The following is a 17,667-nucleotide window of genomic DNA, read 5'->3' as shown; positions in this document are numbered from 1 at the left end:
GAACAAATGTTCTTCATAAAAACGATTTATAATGCATTTATTCAAATTAAATGAAACATATTATTGTGTATTTCTTTAACTTAACATTAATAGAAATCTTTAAATATTATTTCTACGCATATGTAATAAAATATGTCTACTAGCTGTAATGCCAGTGTACTCGGCAAAGTGATTCTAAAAAAGAACACACCTACCGCCTAAATATTTCGTGTTGGTATCATGTGACCTCACGGGCTATGACGCGGATGACGTGCAACGGTACGTAAATTAGATGAAGTATACTATTTATTAAAAAAATATATTTTTATTCTCGAGCTGATTGATACAAATTCAACTATTTGAACTTTTATTTTTAAAGATTTTTCCGCCTCTCATTAGGAGTGACAAAACCCATTATATTTCCTGTTTCAATTTGCGGCATTGTTTGGAATATATTTGATGCTACACAGAGAAACTCCTGAAAATGCAACCCAAAAATATCAGATTCTTTACTATTTTTTTATAAGATTATTTATCAAATTACCTGTTATACTAGCCACACGCTATTGCACTTTTTTAAAGTCAATAATAAGTTTATCAGCAGCTACTTCTCTTGAGTGACTTTTAACACTGAGTGTATTATTTGACGAGCTTGAATATTAAAATTTTTTTTCTTCAGTGTATACTTTTGACCCATTTTTAAATTAAATGGGTCTACAGCGCTTCTACAGTGAAACTGTTCACATGAACAGCTAAACAGTTCTCGATTAACTCGGCGCTCGGTGCTGTAATTTGAAATCTGCTAGTGTGCACAGTATGTTCACGTCTATCCGTATTGTGGTTCAACTGTAAGTGCAACAAGATATTTTGGTATATCAGATTAAATAAGTTTAAATGGATAGTTAGATTCACTAAGGATACTTTAAAATATAAACTAACGTTATACTTATTCCTTCAACTATCATCACTCTTAATAAAAAGAAAAACTTTTCAAGCTAAAAGAATATATTTAATATACGAATTCTACAAGAAACAAATTTAAGCACATTTTAAGCGTGAAGAGTTAAATATTCTATTCTTATTAATTTTTTTATCTTATCCCAACTATGAAGCATGACTGGTAGAAGGGGGAGGCAATGGCATCCTATGCCTGTTTGGTTTGTTACCACGATTAACACTTGGTGCCAATACAACAGTCTTTCTTTTTAAATATACAGGAATATACTCAACATCCTCATCATCATCGTCAGCGTCAACTGGTGGAGCAGCTTCCATTTCAACCAATGGAATGTCACCGTGTTTCGTCATAGATTTGTTTTGTTTAATCGTTTGATGTCGCCTCAAATGTTGTCGCTCTTCCTTAGCTGTAAACAAACATCATTATTTTTAGGAAATTTTCACAAATATGACATTCATTTTAAATTAAGACTATAACAAAACATCGGGAATTTGCACGCTTCATTGTGAAACTTCTTTCAAATATAGAGGAAAGTAAATAAAAAGGACCAGCAACCAAAGCGGACCCTCAGCCTTCCTGATTCTCCAATTTGCTGCATTCTGCTTTAGAATGCCACTAAACCTAGTTTTTAAATTGTTACTTACAAAATACTCAAAAGTAATTGATAATCTCTATATACATTTAATGGGAAGGATTGGAGATCATGTTTATATCCAAGTTATTTTATTTCGACATTTATCGAAAAAGTTATTTTAATTATAAATCTGATACTATGGTTGCTCAAATAGGACCCATGCTTGTTCCTAAATCGAACCCCGCATTTTTAATGTAGAAATTTTTCAGTTTCCATAGCATATAACGTATTCTTTTATTCCTTTGGTTTCCTGTTTCAGAATGCCTAAGCCAAAGCAGAAGGGGAGGAGTCCAACAAAAATGAAAGAAAATATAGATACTATTATCAGTAAAAAGATGGGTTAGACAAAAGCAAGTAAGCATTATAATGTACCAAAAACTACGCTAATGAGATTATCCAACATGAAACACGGCGCTTCAGAGGAAGCAATGAATCTTAAAAGGGGTATAATAGCCGTACAGTTTTAAGCAATAGCCTTGAGAATGAGCTTATCAATTATTGTCTTGCTATAGGGGCTTCGTTTTTTGGTCTTACTTGTAGTGACCTGAGGAGAATGGTTGTTCAGTTAGCAGAAAAGAACGGCATCGAACATCCGTTTAAAAATGACATCGCAGGAAGGACTTTTTTTAAAATGTCATCAAGCTAAATTGCCAGAAAGGAAACCGTCTGGTAAATCTTCCATTTTATAGGATGTTTACGATAAAGGAAAGTTTACCCCAGATAAAATTTATAATGTGGACAAAACGGAATCACTGTGGTACAATGCAAAGTTGCGAAAGTAATTGGCATCAAGGGGACAACAAATAGGTGCTTTGACTTCAGGAGAAAGAGGAGCTCTTGTAACTATTGCCTGCTGTATTCTGTTGTACCTCCTCTAGTAATTTTTCCGTGCAAAAACATGAGTGAGCAATTGAAGAAAGCTGCCCCGCAGGGGACGATATTTGCGATGCATTCTTCTGGTTGGATACAATTCAATCTTTCACTCAATGGTTTCAACATGTCTTAGACTGGTGTCATATTACAGAGCAAAAGCCAGCATTACTCATTTTGGATGTGCAGTTTAGTCACACACAGAACATTGACGTCATTGATCTAGCTAGAGCAACCCATGTTACTATAGTGTGACTGCCTCCCCATTGTTCACACAAATTGCAGCCTTTGGATAGGACGTTCATGAGTCTTTTGAAAACCTACTACAGCGAAGAAGTCAGGCTGTGGCTGAGGCAAAATATCTCAGGTGCAGAATATATTGAAGAGGCGAAGGAAAAACCATTCTTCAAAATCATCAATCTATATATATATATATATATATATATATATATATATATATATATATATATATATATATTTAGGGATTCTACAGTATTCACTGCCTTCCCTCGCTCAACCGTTTCCATCTCTCTCTGTTGTTCCATTCTCCATCGATTCGGCCTCTCTTACTCATGGCGTCGTCTACTTCGTTCCTCCAGGATTTTCGGGGTCGTCCTCTTTTCCTCCTTCCTATGGGGCTCCATTCGGTTATTCTCTTTATCCATTTGCTGTCGTTAGTTCTTCTTACATGTCCATACCACTTTAATCTTTTTTGTTCTATATATGTTAGTATGTCTGTTTCTATTGATGTTCTTTGCTTTATTTCGTCATTACTTCTCCTATCCATTCTTGTTACTCTGCAGCATCTTCGCAGGCATTCCATCTCTGTTGCTACTATCTTACTGCTGTTTTTCTTGTTTATGATCCAATTTTCAGCCCCATATGTCATAATACTTCGCACTAATGTTTTATAAATCTGCGTTTTTGTCTTCATTTACGTTACGTTGTCATCAATCTGTAGATCTTCTATGTCTTCTTCACTTGTAGATAGGTACTCTGTTTTCGCGAGGTTAATATCTAGGCCAGCCTTGGTATATTCTTCTTGTAGTTTCTTCATCATGTAGCTGAGGTCGTCTTGGTCTTGTGCAATCACTACCTGATCGTCTGCAAAGCTTAACGTATATAGGTATTCGTTCCGTACCGGTACTCCCATGCCTTCGCATTTTCTTTTCCATGTAGTCAAGGCTTTTTCTAAGTATATTTTGAATAGGGTTGGAGATGTGGAACAACCCTGCAGGAGCCCTTTTGTTGTGGTGAAGTCTCCTATGATTCTTGTTCCCATTTTAATGGACACTTTATTTTCTTTATACAGAGCTTTTGTAGCTTCTATGAGCTCCGTCTGTATTTCTAATTTGTACATTGCCTCCCATAGTTCTGACCTTGGTACAGAGTCATACGCCTTTCTCAGGTCCACAAATGCCAAGTGTCTTTCTCAGGTCCACAAATGCCAAATGCCAAATACCATCAATCTTCTTTGTATAAAACCGACGATAGACAACCGTTGATATAAAGCGAGCCATCGACATCTGCTGCAGTACAAGCAGGCTAATCGTCAACATCTTTAGGGTTGACTCCACTACTATGGCATGCATCACCGAAATTAGCTCCTCGAACGCAACAATTCCATTCGACATATGTCCTGATAATAAAAAATGGGATCTCAACTAGGGGGCGAAAAGCTTGTCAGTCATCTGACATAACATCTTTGTCCCACGAGGCACAACTAATTGAAACTCAAAAATGTAGAGAAGATAAAGAAGCTCGGCGTGGTTAAGGTCAAAAGGACAGACGTGGTCGCGGTTCCGCACCGGGCATCTCTTCGGGAAAAGGAAAACAACTAGTAAAAAGGAAACTTGATTTCAAGAAAGACGATGATCATCTATTTAGCAGTAGTGAAGAAGACGCCAGCATTTCCAGTGGAAAGTCGAATGTGTTGGAAGTAATTCCAAGAATTGTAGAACCTGATGATGATGACGTGGAATGCATCTTTTGTCTCGGCAAATTTTCCAATGACACGAGAGGAGAATTGTGTGTAATGTGAATCATGCACAGTTTGTGGGTCCACACAGACTGCGGAGGGGCTGAAAAAGACATAGACAGTGACTTTCGCCAGTAGCCGAATAATTTTCAAAAGTTTAGTTAAATGTTTTCTTTCATTTCTTTGATTTTGTTGAATTTGATTCAACTAAAATAATATTTCTAACTTTGATTGTTTTATTTCGCTGTATCATCGATTTGACTTATTTTTATTACTAATTAGAATTATTTCCTAGGGGGTCCGAATTAAGCGGCAATTTTTCAAAATGAAAAGTGCAAACTTTTTTTGAATTATTTTTTAAATAGGAAAAGGATTTCAAACGCTTGAAAATATCACTTAAAAACATGGACAACTAAATGAAGTATACATGGAATGCTCGTAAAGCATAAATTCCAGAGTCTACTTATTTTTAAAAAAATTAAATTGACGAATGTGAAATAAGCTTTAATAAAAATACAACAAATTTTATATAATCACTCTAATATTAGTTTCTAAATGTTAAATACTTATTCGTAATCCGACTGGTGATTACAGTACAAGACATTAAGAAGGGCGATGAACACATGTAACATCATCTACTAATTCACTAATAAGAAAATCAAAATAATATTGGTCAACAGCCAACAACATTTTAACAGCTCCTGTTACATGTCAATAAGTTCATAGTTTCATAGTTGCTAGTGTAGTCCATGTACCTTCATCGGGAATGTTTAATTTACAATATTTTTGCCTTCTTCTTCTTATAGTGCTGTGCACCTATAGTGCGTTGGCGAATTATCTTAAGGCCAGACGTCTGTCTTTTGCGGCATGCAAAAGATCGCCAGTGTTATTTATGCCTGTCCAGTTCTTTATGTTCTGTAGCCACGACATTTGTTTACGACCTACTCCTCTCTTGCCTTCAATCCTTCCCTGGATGATTAGTTGAGGGATTGCGTATTTTTCTCCTCTCAGAATATGGCCGAGGTATCCAATTTTTCGTACCTTGATCAAATTGAGTAGTTCTCTCTCAGTATTTGCCTTTCTTAAGACTTCCTCGTTTCTCACCCTATCTGTCCATGGTATGCAGAACATTCTTCGCAACGTCCACATTTCGAAGGCCTCCAACTTATTAATGGAAGGTACTCTTAACGTCCATGTTTACATGCCGTATAACAATATGGACCATACATAGCATTTAACTATCCTGTAGCGGAGATTGAAGGAAAGATTGCGGTTATATAGTAGCAGTTTAAATTTGATAAAAGCTTGTCTTGCTTGTTCGGTACGGCATTTTATTTCTTGTTGAGGATCCCATTGGTCAGTCATCATCATTCCCAAGTATTTAAATGTTTTCACTTGATCGATTGGAGCATTATCTACTTGCAGTTGTATTCTTAAAAGTGCGTAAGTGCGTTCTGCCAAAATGAGGTAAAAGTGACATTTTTCACTTTTGAAATTGGAATTCCCGAGAATAATAATGCATCGCAAAAGTCTTGGTTAAAAAATTGTTGCTCAGTTTTTTGGGTCACTAAGTACTGCGTCGTTGTCAATTGCCCTTTTGAATTGAATTTCAAAAGTTTTTTCACACTTTTTAAGGTGAGAATGTGTCTTTGCATGCTGATCGATTAAACATTTTTTATTAGAAGAAATCTGAAACAAAAAGCCAAACGCTCGACAAAATAATTTACCTCCATCCAGCTTTAATTAAGGATATATCTGAATTAATGCACTTAGTTTGGACATCGCAATACAAACAAATTAATGAAGTCACGGCTTACGTAGTAAAATTAAACTATAAAGGCACTTTTAAAATTTGCCTCAATACACAGGTTTACACTGACGTAAACACCATGAATGGGACTAATTTAAAATTCGGAGATTTCTACAGCTACTTATTCCTAAAAGCTTCACCACTAAAAGTGTTTATGTATGTTTCACTTTATTTGTATATTAGGGTTGTTAATTGTCTAATAGTTTCTCTAAAACTTTTTATTACAATAGCAGGTACGCCCAAAATGATTCAAAGAAACAGGTTTTATTACTTAGCGAATTTGAATGAACAATTTCGGGAAAAGGTCGAAACATTAAGAAAATATTGGCATCATACATTTTTTTTTATAAAAATATGCAGATATATGCAAAAAACTGAATATATTCTGGTCTCTAGTGATAAGTATATCAAATGCCGGACGTTCATCTTGTCTGTCCTATCACAACGTCATTAAATCGTCATTTTTATAAATATTATTATTTCAACTGATAAACCATTCCAGTAATTAGTATATAGTACAGGATAAATTTGATATATCATTGAAAGTTATACATTCATTTAAATCGTTATACTTACTTAAGTACACAACTTCATCATAACTGTTAAGAGGATTAACGCCAAAGAAACTGTATATTACTTCATCATGATACATATCCATATATACTATTACGCCTGCCAAAATAACACAAATTAAACCTAAAATAAAAAAAGAATCGTTGAGAACAACATCATTTAATTAAAAGTATTAACAAGCATTCTAAAGCTAACAATACATGAAGACCCAGTGATGCATTAAATAGCCACACAAATAATATTGGGACTATTCTTAACAGGTTGGCTGCCAAGCTGATTTAGTACTACATTATGTATTTGTGAACCATATTGGTACACAGCACTATTTGCCAACGGCAAAGTATGTACCTATATGGAGCACAACATGCTGATGTAGTCAATCATTGTATGTATCTGTACAGATGCACAAGCTTAGTATATTATATGAAAATTTTAATCAGTTGGCCTCCTAGACCAATTTTTAGAAATATAGCCTATTATTTTTTGGCAAGGATGTTTCAAAATAATACACTATTTTAAATGAAAAGAAAAATGGTTTATTCATCAAATAAAAACACATCAAAAATACGGATTAATGCAATTTAAAGAAACAATCAGTACAAAGGTATTTACAACAAATCGGACTCGTGTCCACACTTTTTTAGAAGTTTGTTGTCCTTCTTTTCGTCCCTCTTTCTTCGCGATTTCCCGATTTCCTTATAGCAATTTTGGCATCTTCCTCTTTTGTGTGTCTTCTGTAAAATGTAACGATTTACATTTTCAGAACTTTCTTCTGTCTTTTTTGTTACAAGACTTTTCACCAAATCTTCTTTAAATTCTATAATTTTCATTTTTTTTTTGTTTGTTGTTACTGAATTATACAGATACATTGCGTTTACTACAGCTGTATTTAGAATAATCTCGAATGCAACGTTTCGATACCATTTTACAAATCATCTTGAAGCTCGATGGTGGGATGCCATCTGGTCATATAAATCAATAGCAGATTTGCCGATATGATATTCTACTATGGTACATGGTTTAGATGTTATGCCACTTCGAGTATGCACTTCTGTAACTTGATCTACTTATATGTTTAGTGCTTAATAACAAAACATCTTTTTTGTCATTCCATTTAAGAACTGTAATACCACAGTCGCTTTGACGAGCAACAACTTCGTTTTTCTTTAACTTTTATTTTACTACTTCAGATGGTTTTTGTTTCCTGTTAGCACGTGGTGTCAGAACTAAATGAGTAGAATTTTGAAGCAGTCTTTTTGCGAGTGGTACACCCGTGAAGTCCAAATTTAAATAAGGAGGCATTAACTACATAACCACTTTCACTGATACTGGCATATCGTCCAATGCTTCTTTTCCACAGCTTTTAAATTGCAACGTATAATATGATTCAGAACAAAGTTTAAATATTTTTATTCCGTAACGATGCCTTTTATTCTAAATGTATTGACGGAAAGAAAGTCTGCCCCAAAAAGCAATCATAGATTCATCAATACATACAGACTGGGATGGATAGAGAGCCATATTGAAGTTTGTTGTCATCATATCAATTAAGTTTTGGACTTTATTTATTCTATCGTCTTCAGGTGCTTTTAAATTATCAGAGAAATGGCAGAAATGTGTGCAACAGGTTCAATTGACGAGTCAACCGATATGACTGATACCGCCCAGTTGTGTATTTTCATTCAGAAATGTTGGCTTAAGAAGAATTGTTAACAATGCTGCATCTGAAAGAAAAAACTCGCGGAGAAGATATATACAACGTTTTTATAAATTTTGTGAAACAATACGAGCTAGCGATTTACAAACTCGTGTGTATTACAACAGATGGTGCACCATCCATGACTGGCGTTAACAATGGATTTGTTGTATTATGTCGAGCTAACCATGACTTTCCATCGTTTTTTTCATTTTATTGCATCATTCACCAGCAAGTTTTGTGTTCCAAAATTTTAAATATGGACGACATCATGAAGATGACAACAAAAATTGTGAATTCAATCAGAGCACGAAGCTTGCAACGTCGTCTTTTTAAACCGCAATTGGAAGCTAGCGACTCCACGGAACACACTGATTTACTTCTGCATACAGATGTGAGGTGGTTGAGCCATGGACAATTGGGTTCCAGGAGCTACTTCCCGAAATAATTTCTTTTTTAGAAAAACGAGGGGACGACACCCATCTACTTCAAAACGAAAAATGTCTCAGTGATCTGGCTTTCCTAACAGATTTAACAAATCATTTGAACCTTCTTAATTTTGAACTACAAGGTAAAAATAAAACAATTATCGATATGAGCGCAATACATTTTTTTGTCGACAAATTAAAATTATTGATTAAGCAAATTAGCAGAAAGGATTTAAACAACTTTCCATCGTTGAAAAAAAAGGGGAACCGCTCATTTGAATTATGTTTATTACAAGACGGAGCTACAAGCATTTCATAGCGAGTTTGAAAGACGCTTCGCTGATTTTAAAAAAACTGACAGATATTGTAATATTCATGTCTAATCCATTTTCTAGTCAAGACGTGGAAAAAATAGCCACTGAAATATCCGTTACGTTCAATATGGAGATCATTTTCGTCCAAAATGAGGTACTGAAAATGATTTCCGATACACACCTTAAATCCAGAACGACCGATAGGAAATTTTGGTCTTTCATACCGTCTGAGAAATATCCGTCTTTAAGACAAGTAGCTCTGCAGCTCACAGCATTCTTTGGATCAACATACTTGTATGAGTCTTCATTTTCCCCAATGAAGATAGTGAAATCAAAATATCGTAATCGGCTAAATGACGAATATCTCTCTTCATGCTTGCGTTTGGCCCTCGGTAATTACGTACCATCATATGAAATACTTGTGGATGATATGCAGTGCCATGCATCAACATCCAAATAAAATTAATATGAAAAACATGACTTTAATTACAACTCTCTGTAGTTACAACTTTTTATCAACTAGAAATGTGCAATAAAGCTTTTTATTTTCAAAATGGTTTTTTTACTATGCTTTGTTTTCAAACCAGGAGGAGTAAACGAAAGAGACAGATTCACACCCAAGAAAGTCACTAGGAAAGTTACCAAATACATCTTCTTTTTTGGTTGATCATATCGGCCTTCGACGGTAATCCAAAAATATTATAATATACTAATACGTCGCTAAAGAGTTCCAAAACTAACTGTTTTTATATAAAAGCAGACTAAAAATCTAAAAATTAAAAGAATAACGAAGAAAGCACAAACAATCGCCGATACAACTTAATTAACCTATGAAATGCCATTAGTGTCAAAAATTCATAACAGTGGAGTAAACTTGCCTGAGGTTGGACCAATTACAAACAAACATTGCGGCGCGGTAAATTCGAATTACTCCTCCTGGTTTAAAAACAGGATATAGCAGTCGATCTCCGGACGCTTGCAGTTTATGTGGTAGATCTCATGCAGTATAAGTCTGAGCACCACTGCCTAACATAATTCAATATAATAATACAATACAAATTAAAATGCAATATTCATAAGTATTTAAAAATGACAATATACATAACTTACTTACGCATATATTTAATTTACCATGACAGTAATATTAATAAAATAATTTCATGATACAACTGTCATACAAAATTTAATTGTTGTTTGTTGTGTATATAAGTACACATTTGAACTTTCTTTATATATTTACAAGTTTTAATTTATAATTTAACATGCCTAACGAGGCTCAAGACAAATCTGAACAGAATGGAAAAATAATAATAATATTAATAAATATTAAATATATTTACAAAAGGAACATTTTTATTCTCAAAAGAGAAAGAGAGAGAAAATATATCTTCTCTCTCTCTTACCAATATCTTACATATGTAATGATTCTACCGATTCACTCCCGTACAAATTTCTAACGTCGAACTCGCGTATAGAAGTATAACTTCAAAAAGTTAATATAATATTCTACTTATAATGATTTCATAAAAATTACCTGGCAAGAGCAGTGTACTGTCACACATCACTCAATATATTACTCAACGCCTCGTCATTGTTCGCTATAAAATTGGGGTCTAAATTACTATCATCAAACTCGCTTTCACTTCCTATAGAAGGCGTAGGAATCTGTCTGTATAATCGTAACACACGTTCTGTTTCTCGGTCATCCATGTTGCTGAACCGTTAGTCAACTATCTTGCTCGGTCATCCATCTTGCTGAATCGTCAGTCAACTAACAAGAGCTACTATTCCTATAAATAGTTCAACACTGCCAAGAGCCGGTCGCATCAACTTCGTGCCGAATCGGGATGGACAAGGTAATATTAAATTAGTCAGGTCTGTAAAGCCATGAGTACCACGTTGGTGCATATACTATATTTTTGTTGTATATTGCAAAAACATACTATAGAAGACTCAAAATAATATTTCGATAATCAAATATTTAAATAAAAAGCCGATTTAACAAACAATACGGTCTGGCCCCCGGGACCGATATATTGATTTTCCCAAACAAGCTTATGGATATGGTATTGTGCACCATATTGGTGCGCATGACAGGCAACCTGTTAAGGAACCTATATTTCAAAGGAAGTCAGCTAAGGTGTCACCAGCATTTATTTTTACCGAAACGGTACTTTCATCATCGTCATCATAATCATCAACAGCTACTCCATCAATCGTCGGATGTAAGCCTCCCTTAGGTGTATCCATTCATTTCTGTTTGTTGACCAGCCATTCTCTTGACGTCATCAGTTCATCTGGTTTGAGGTATGCCTCTACTTCTCTTGTTTGCTCTTGGTAGCCACTCAATAATTCGCTTCGTTCAACGGTTGTCTTTCATTCTTCCTATGTGTCCTGCCCAGTTTCATTTTAACATGCAATCTTTTGGATTCCATCTGTAACTTTGGTTCGTCTTCTTATGTCTTCATTTGACTTGCGATCGGCCAACTTAATGTTGAGCATTCTCCGTTCCATAGCTCTCTTAGTCACTTTGTGACTATGTTGTTGTTAAAAGCCCATGTGTTAGTTCCATATGTTAGTACCAGCAGCACATACTAATCGAAAGTTTTTGCTTTTAAAGTACCTAACTGGTACGTTTGATGTTAATACTGTTTGTAATCTTCCGAATGCTGCCCATGCTAAGGAACTTTACTAGGCACGAAAATAGACTTTAGACATTTAACAAAGTAAAAAAAATCGTATAGCCTTGAAGGCGAAAGGTGACTGAACTCTGGTAAAAAAATGCGAAACTGGAGCTGCGTAAGCAAGTTGCTGGCTTTTGTTGTTGAGTTTAAAACAACAAAAGAAGCATCCTAAAATTATAGAAAATTTGACAAAAAAACTAACTAGGATAAAAACAATTCTTTGTTTTTTTTTCTTAGGCTTTAGCTATTCAGTCAGTTACAACAGGTTAATCATATAAAATAAATATTTGTTAAGTAGGTAATATAACAATCAGGTTAACATTTAGTTAATCATTAATTTAATTAATTTTGTGTTAGCAATTTCTCCTCAATCTAGCTTCCAGCAGTGCTTATTTTGACAGATACCGTATTAGTATTAAATATATTACAAATATAAAGTTATTCTTTATTAAAAACTATGAATTCACTTAGGACTTACCTAGAACAAAGGTACACCAATAATTAAATCCAAAATGAGTAGTTAAAGTTTCTTCTTCAAACGGTATCGTCAGCGGGAAAGGATTACGTACAACTAAATAAACAAGGTTTGCCAGCAACTGCAAGCCACCGCATATTCCAAGAAAATATGCTCCATATCGAATGACTAAAAATAAATTATGTTTTAAAATAAAATAAATATTAATACAGGGATTGTTAACACAGAAAATTTCAATTAAAAGTAATATGATTACGAACAAATTTAATTCAACCTCTCAGAAGAATTTTATGAAAGATAATGAAATCTACCACCAGTCCTAAAGTTTTAAAACACGGTTCGATATCGTGTTTGCCACCAATATTGCTCGTCTCAATTTAAAAACCAAAACAAGTGTTTTACAAGCACCTGGTCATAAAAATGTTTCCTCCTAGTATCTGATCCACTTTGCAAATTCGTTAGAAAATCAGGTAGACAAACTAAGAAGTGGGTCAGTAAGGTTTATTGTTTTTCGGAACTATTATTTAAAGGGTAATGAATCTTTCAGTTTTATTGTTTTATATTATGTATTTGCTTCGTAAATATATGCCAAAATGGCTAATTTCTGAAGTTATAAATAACCCACTTTATGAAAATACGTTCTTCTTCCTCTTCTTAGTCGTTAACCTGATGCAGGTATCGTGATATCATGAAGCTATTAGCTAAATTTCCCAATGTTCCTCCACGTTTTTCTATCTTCTGCCGTTCTAGCACATTCTGACAATGGAGCGCCAATGGTAGCAACAATATGGTCCGTGTATCGTGTGGGAGATCTACCTCTATTTCTTTTGCCTTCTACTTTTTCCTGGATGGTAAGTTTTTCAAGACCATTTCTTCGATGCACATGTCCAAAATAGCTTATTATTTGTTTTACGTTACAATCGATAAAATGTCAATTTTGGAGGTTTTGCTTTCTTATAAATTATTGGATTGTAGCGACATTTCTTCATTCTGTTCTCATATTCCGTGTGGGACAGTCATCTCGGCATTTCAGTATTTTATAACAGCAACTCGTCACGGAAAATACGATCCAAAAGGCATTGTATAATCGCATCTCAACTCGAGGAGCACTCTTTCGCCAAGAAAGTGTAACCTCAACTATTTCGCAATTTATATGTGAATTCTCTTCATAGGGGAGACCAGGGTTAGTTGTTACAATTTTTACATTTTATTTTTTTGTGCATTCAATATGTAAAATAGACACCTCATAAAAATTGGTGTAAGAAGCACTCATTTCGATATAATTATTTTAAATATTAGATTTACAAGAAACTTGTCACTTTTAGGAAAAAAATATATATTTGTTTAGTCTTGCAAATTGTATCAAATTACCCCACAATTGGGTAAGTTGTTACATGGCAGAGGCAAATTTTTACACTAGTAACTTTCATACTTTTCAAATAATATTTTAATTTTCTTAATGAAAAAACTTTAAATAAACTTTTTTATTTATTTTTTATTAAACTATAAACTATTGTGCGACATTTTAAAAAATTATTTAAATCAGTTATTAGACTAATAAGACTGGCAATGGATGCATACAAACATTGGAGAACTGTCACTGCAAAGTTCATGTGCTCACCCCATACAGTCTACACATTGCACCCATTTCTCTTTTGATTTTGAGTTAGTGTACGAATCACAACATATAATGCAGAAGCATTCTTCATTTTCTTCATCGCTTTCTATTGAAACAATTATCTTTTTGACTTTTTGTTTTCCTTTTTTATTAGCTTTTAAGTTTCTCAGTTGCTCTTGCTGTAATAATGATTTCTTTTCAGGCGTGTCCCTCAAAATAGCCGTATGTCTTCGTTTCCTATTTTGTGCAGTATTTTTTCTGAGTTGAGCTTTAGGTTTAGGACTAATATCTTTAGGACTAATAAATCCTGTAACTAAAGCACGAGAAGTTGAGGGTTGTGGATCTTGGTCTGGTTCCTTGTTAATAACTTGTGGTGGCGTACTTGGCGGTGTTCGTATATTTTCTTGCGGCTCAGGTTTATCTGTAATGGATGATGGCAGAAAATCTTCATCAGTAAAAACGTCCCTATTAAACGGGAAAATGGCAGTTACACGAAAACTAGACTGTATATTTTTTGGAGTTACAGCTAACGGCAAAGTATTTACAACAATTAATGGAATGTTATAAATTGTCATTGTATTTCCTGGATGAGTTTTCATCTAGCCATCCATCTGACAGCTAGTAAATTTTTTTAATGATCCAAACACCGATCTGTCCTAAGGTTGTGATCGATGAGAGCAATGCGGAAGGCAAGGTCAAGAGAACAATGATATTTTCCTTGCAATAATCTATTATCTCAACCAAAAAATGGGAATAGTGGTTGTCCAGTATTAATAATACTGGACTTTCCTTAGAACATTTAATATTCTTATGAGAATGTTTCACATAAACTAAGAATTCAACTTTCGTCATCCATCCAGAAGGATTGGTCGTTTCTATACATCCTGGTGGTCCACTGGAAGCAAAATGTTATCGATAATTTTTCCGCTGAAAAAAAAACATTGGTGGCACTGAGTTTCCACTGGCATTCACTGCCAGACACACTGTCACCAATGTTCCTCGTTCCCCCGAAGTGACCACCCTCACTTGCTTCACACCTTTTGATGTTATTACTTTTGCAGGTTTTTGAATTGTAGTTACCAAGGTTTCATCTAAGTTGTAAATATCGTTTGCTTCAAGATTGTGCCTATTTAATACATTGGAGAGTTTGTCAAAGAATAAATTTACATTGTGCCTATTAAAACTTGTGGCTCGCCCTAAGCTCATAGCCTGAGGGGTAGGATGGATAACTCATTGTGGCGTTTTAAAAAATTTGTTAGCCAATCAGCAGATACAGTCTCAAATTTGGTCCAGTTATCAGGAACAGTTACGTTATTTTTTAAAGCAAACTGAAAAGCAAGCTGTTTAAGATCTTTTGGGGAAAGACCATGATATATCTTTGAACATTCTGTAACATAAGAAGCTAATTCATTTTCTTGTAGAAAATGAATTAGCTTCTTATGTTACCGTGTTCTTTCTTAAATATCCTGTTGGCATGGTATTAGCATCTGAAAAAAAAAACAAATTTTAACGAGGCATGTGCTATACATGTGTTCATAGAAAAAAATTTACGATTTTACTACACTCACTATCAAGCCCAATTTTCTGGATCTTTTTAACGTATCTCTGAAGAGTCATAAAATTTATACCGTATTCATCCACTACTGGTCAAAGAGGTCTTTCACTTTCTATCACCTTTTTTGCTGCAGCAATAATGATTTTCTGTGGCGTTTCACCACGCTTAGATTTTTTTTGTAGGTTCCCATTTTGATCTATTAAAAATTTACAATTTTATTTACAACAAAATCTAGGTTACTAATAAACCTACACACACATTTCTTGAGATGGTTGCAGGTTTTTACAGTAACAACTTCTCCCTTGAAAATAGTAACAACCTGCCCTAGGACGCCATATTAAAAATAAATTGTAATTACTCATAAATCCCAAATATTTAATCTTGTACGTATAGACAATAATAAAGCTAACAGTCAATAAAACATGCTGTGCAAACAATAAGTTACCTTACCCTGTAAAAATGGAACCAGCAAAAATTTAAACAATGTCGGAAAAACTACTGAGTGCTACTAAAAACACAAAAATGGTCGGTCTACGTCAGAGCCTTAAACCACACTAACCAAAGTTCGTTAAGATGTAGTAAGGTATGCACCGCATTGGCTACGTCGATTTAAAGGTGCTGCCATCTCTTTAAGTTTATTAAAATTAAATGTAACAACCTGTCCCGTGTAACAACTAACCCCGGTCTCCCCTATATTGTGGAAAAATAAGAACAAAGTTAATTTTAATTAAATACGTTTTGTAACAAAGTATTTTTTGTAATAGTGCAACATAAAATAAAGTGCTTTTAAACTCATCAAACATTTTTTAATTACCAATTTGACTTAGAAATTGTTTAGACGAAGGATTCTTTAATCCAAGTCTTCATACGTAGCCACTTCCAACGTTTGGCTCTCTACTTATGTTGTAGAAAGGAAACAAGTTCACAACAACCAAATTTAATTAATTACATTAACTCTTGGTGTGTATTGTCATCTATTACTTTCTCGGAATGCGCTAATATACTTAAATGTGCACAGATTTGCTATATGTTTGTTTGTTCACGGATAAGTTGCGTAGGATGCGCGTTTGGTTATAGTTTTATCATTGTATAATGATCTTGAAAGCTGAAGTCCAAATGTTTATGTTATCAGCCAGTATAACAGTAGCAGCTGCATATAGAAGATTACTTATTGGTTCGCCATTAATGTTGATACCAGCGCTTCTCTTCCAATGCCTCTATAAATATTTGCCCCGAGTATAGGTTGAATAACTGTGGCAAAAGAATGCAACCCTGTCTAACCCCTTTATAAATGGTCATGTTTAATTCACCATATGCCCAAACTTGATGTGGGCTGTTTGGTTGAAATACTGGTGTTTATTAATCTGGATGTCCTTACTGTCAAGTCCTGAAAGATGTTACAGTCCTATAAGTTTGTCATGTTTGATGGTGCCGAACGCTTTCTCATAGTCGACAAAGCAAGTGTAAACTTCTTTTTGTTGATCCAGGCATTTTTGAACCAAGACTTGCATTACAAAGAAGGACTATCGCGCTCCAAAACCGTATCTAAAACCAAACTGTGTTTTACCTATACTTTGTTTTAATTTTGTTCGTATTCTGGAATGGATACTACGCAAAAAAACATTAAGGGTGTGGCTCAATAAACTTATAAGGCGATATTAACTGCACGTCTTAGAATTTAATTTCTTGGGAGTGTCACAAAAGTAGATTACAAGCAGTCGAACAGAATTTGACATGACGGATTTGTTAAATATTTCTCTGTAAATATTAATAAAGTGAGAAAAAAATTACCCATATTCCTTGTTTTCTCGAATACGAACATAGCTATACATACCTGATCTGAACAATATTGTGGATAAGACCCAACAAGGAAACGTTGTCCACATCAAAATATGCGTATACCATCCTGCCGTTCTATAAAATCGTCCATAACGCTGGCCTTCTCCATCGATTACAAAATAATCCACAACCCAAATGATAGGTAGTGGTGCTCCTCTGTATTGAGCCTCTCTGAACTCTCTTTGCAATAAACCGGCTAAAAACAAAATTATTTTAAGTTATTTACTAAACAAAGAAAAACAAACGATACTAAAAG

The 17,667-nt window shown here is 34.3% G+C and overlaps 1 protein-coding gene across 1 annotated transcript in view; it reads right to left on the bottom strand.

The window, feature by feature from the left end:
* Window positions 1–966: 966 nt before the first annotated feature.
* The window catches only part of LOC140445380 (dual oxidase maturation factor 1-like), a 28,949-nt gene continuing 12,248 nt past the window's right edge, over window positions 967–17,667 (bottom strand). Inside the window, exons 4-7 of the mRNA XM_072537360.1 lie at window positions 17,407–17,607; window positions 12,403–12,567; window positions 6,806–6,925; window positions 967–1,343 (exon numbers count right to left, since the gene is read on the bottom strand). Coding sequence (XP_072393461.1) covers window positions 1,084–1,343; window positions 6,806–6,925; window positions 12,403–12,567; window positions 17,407–17,607 — 746 coding nt within the window. The 3' untranslated portion in view covers window positions 967–1,083. The remainder of the gene's footprint in view (window positions 1,344–6,805; window positions 6,926–12,402; window positions 12,568–17,406; window positions 17,608–17,667) is intronic.

This window comes from Diabrotica undecimpunctata, chromosome 7 (assembly GCF_040954645.1).
Source record: "Diabrotica undecimpunctata isolate CICGRU chromosome 7, icDiaUnde3, whole genome shotgun sequence".
Taxonomy (NCBI): Eukaryota; Metazoa; Arthropoda; class Insecta; order Coleoptera; family Chrysomelidae; genus Diabrotica; species Diabrotica undecimpunctata.
This window is presented reverse-complemented; position numbering and strand designations above follow the sequence as displayed.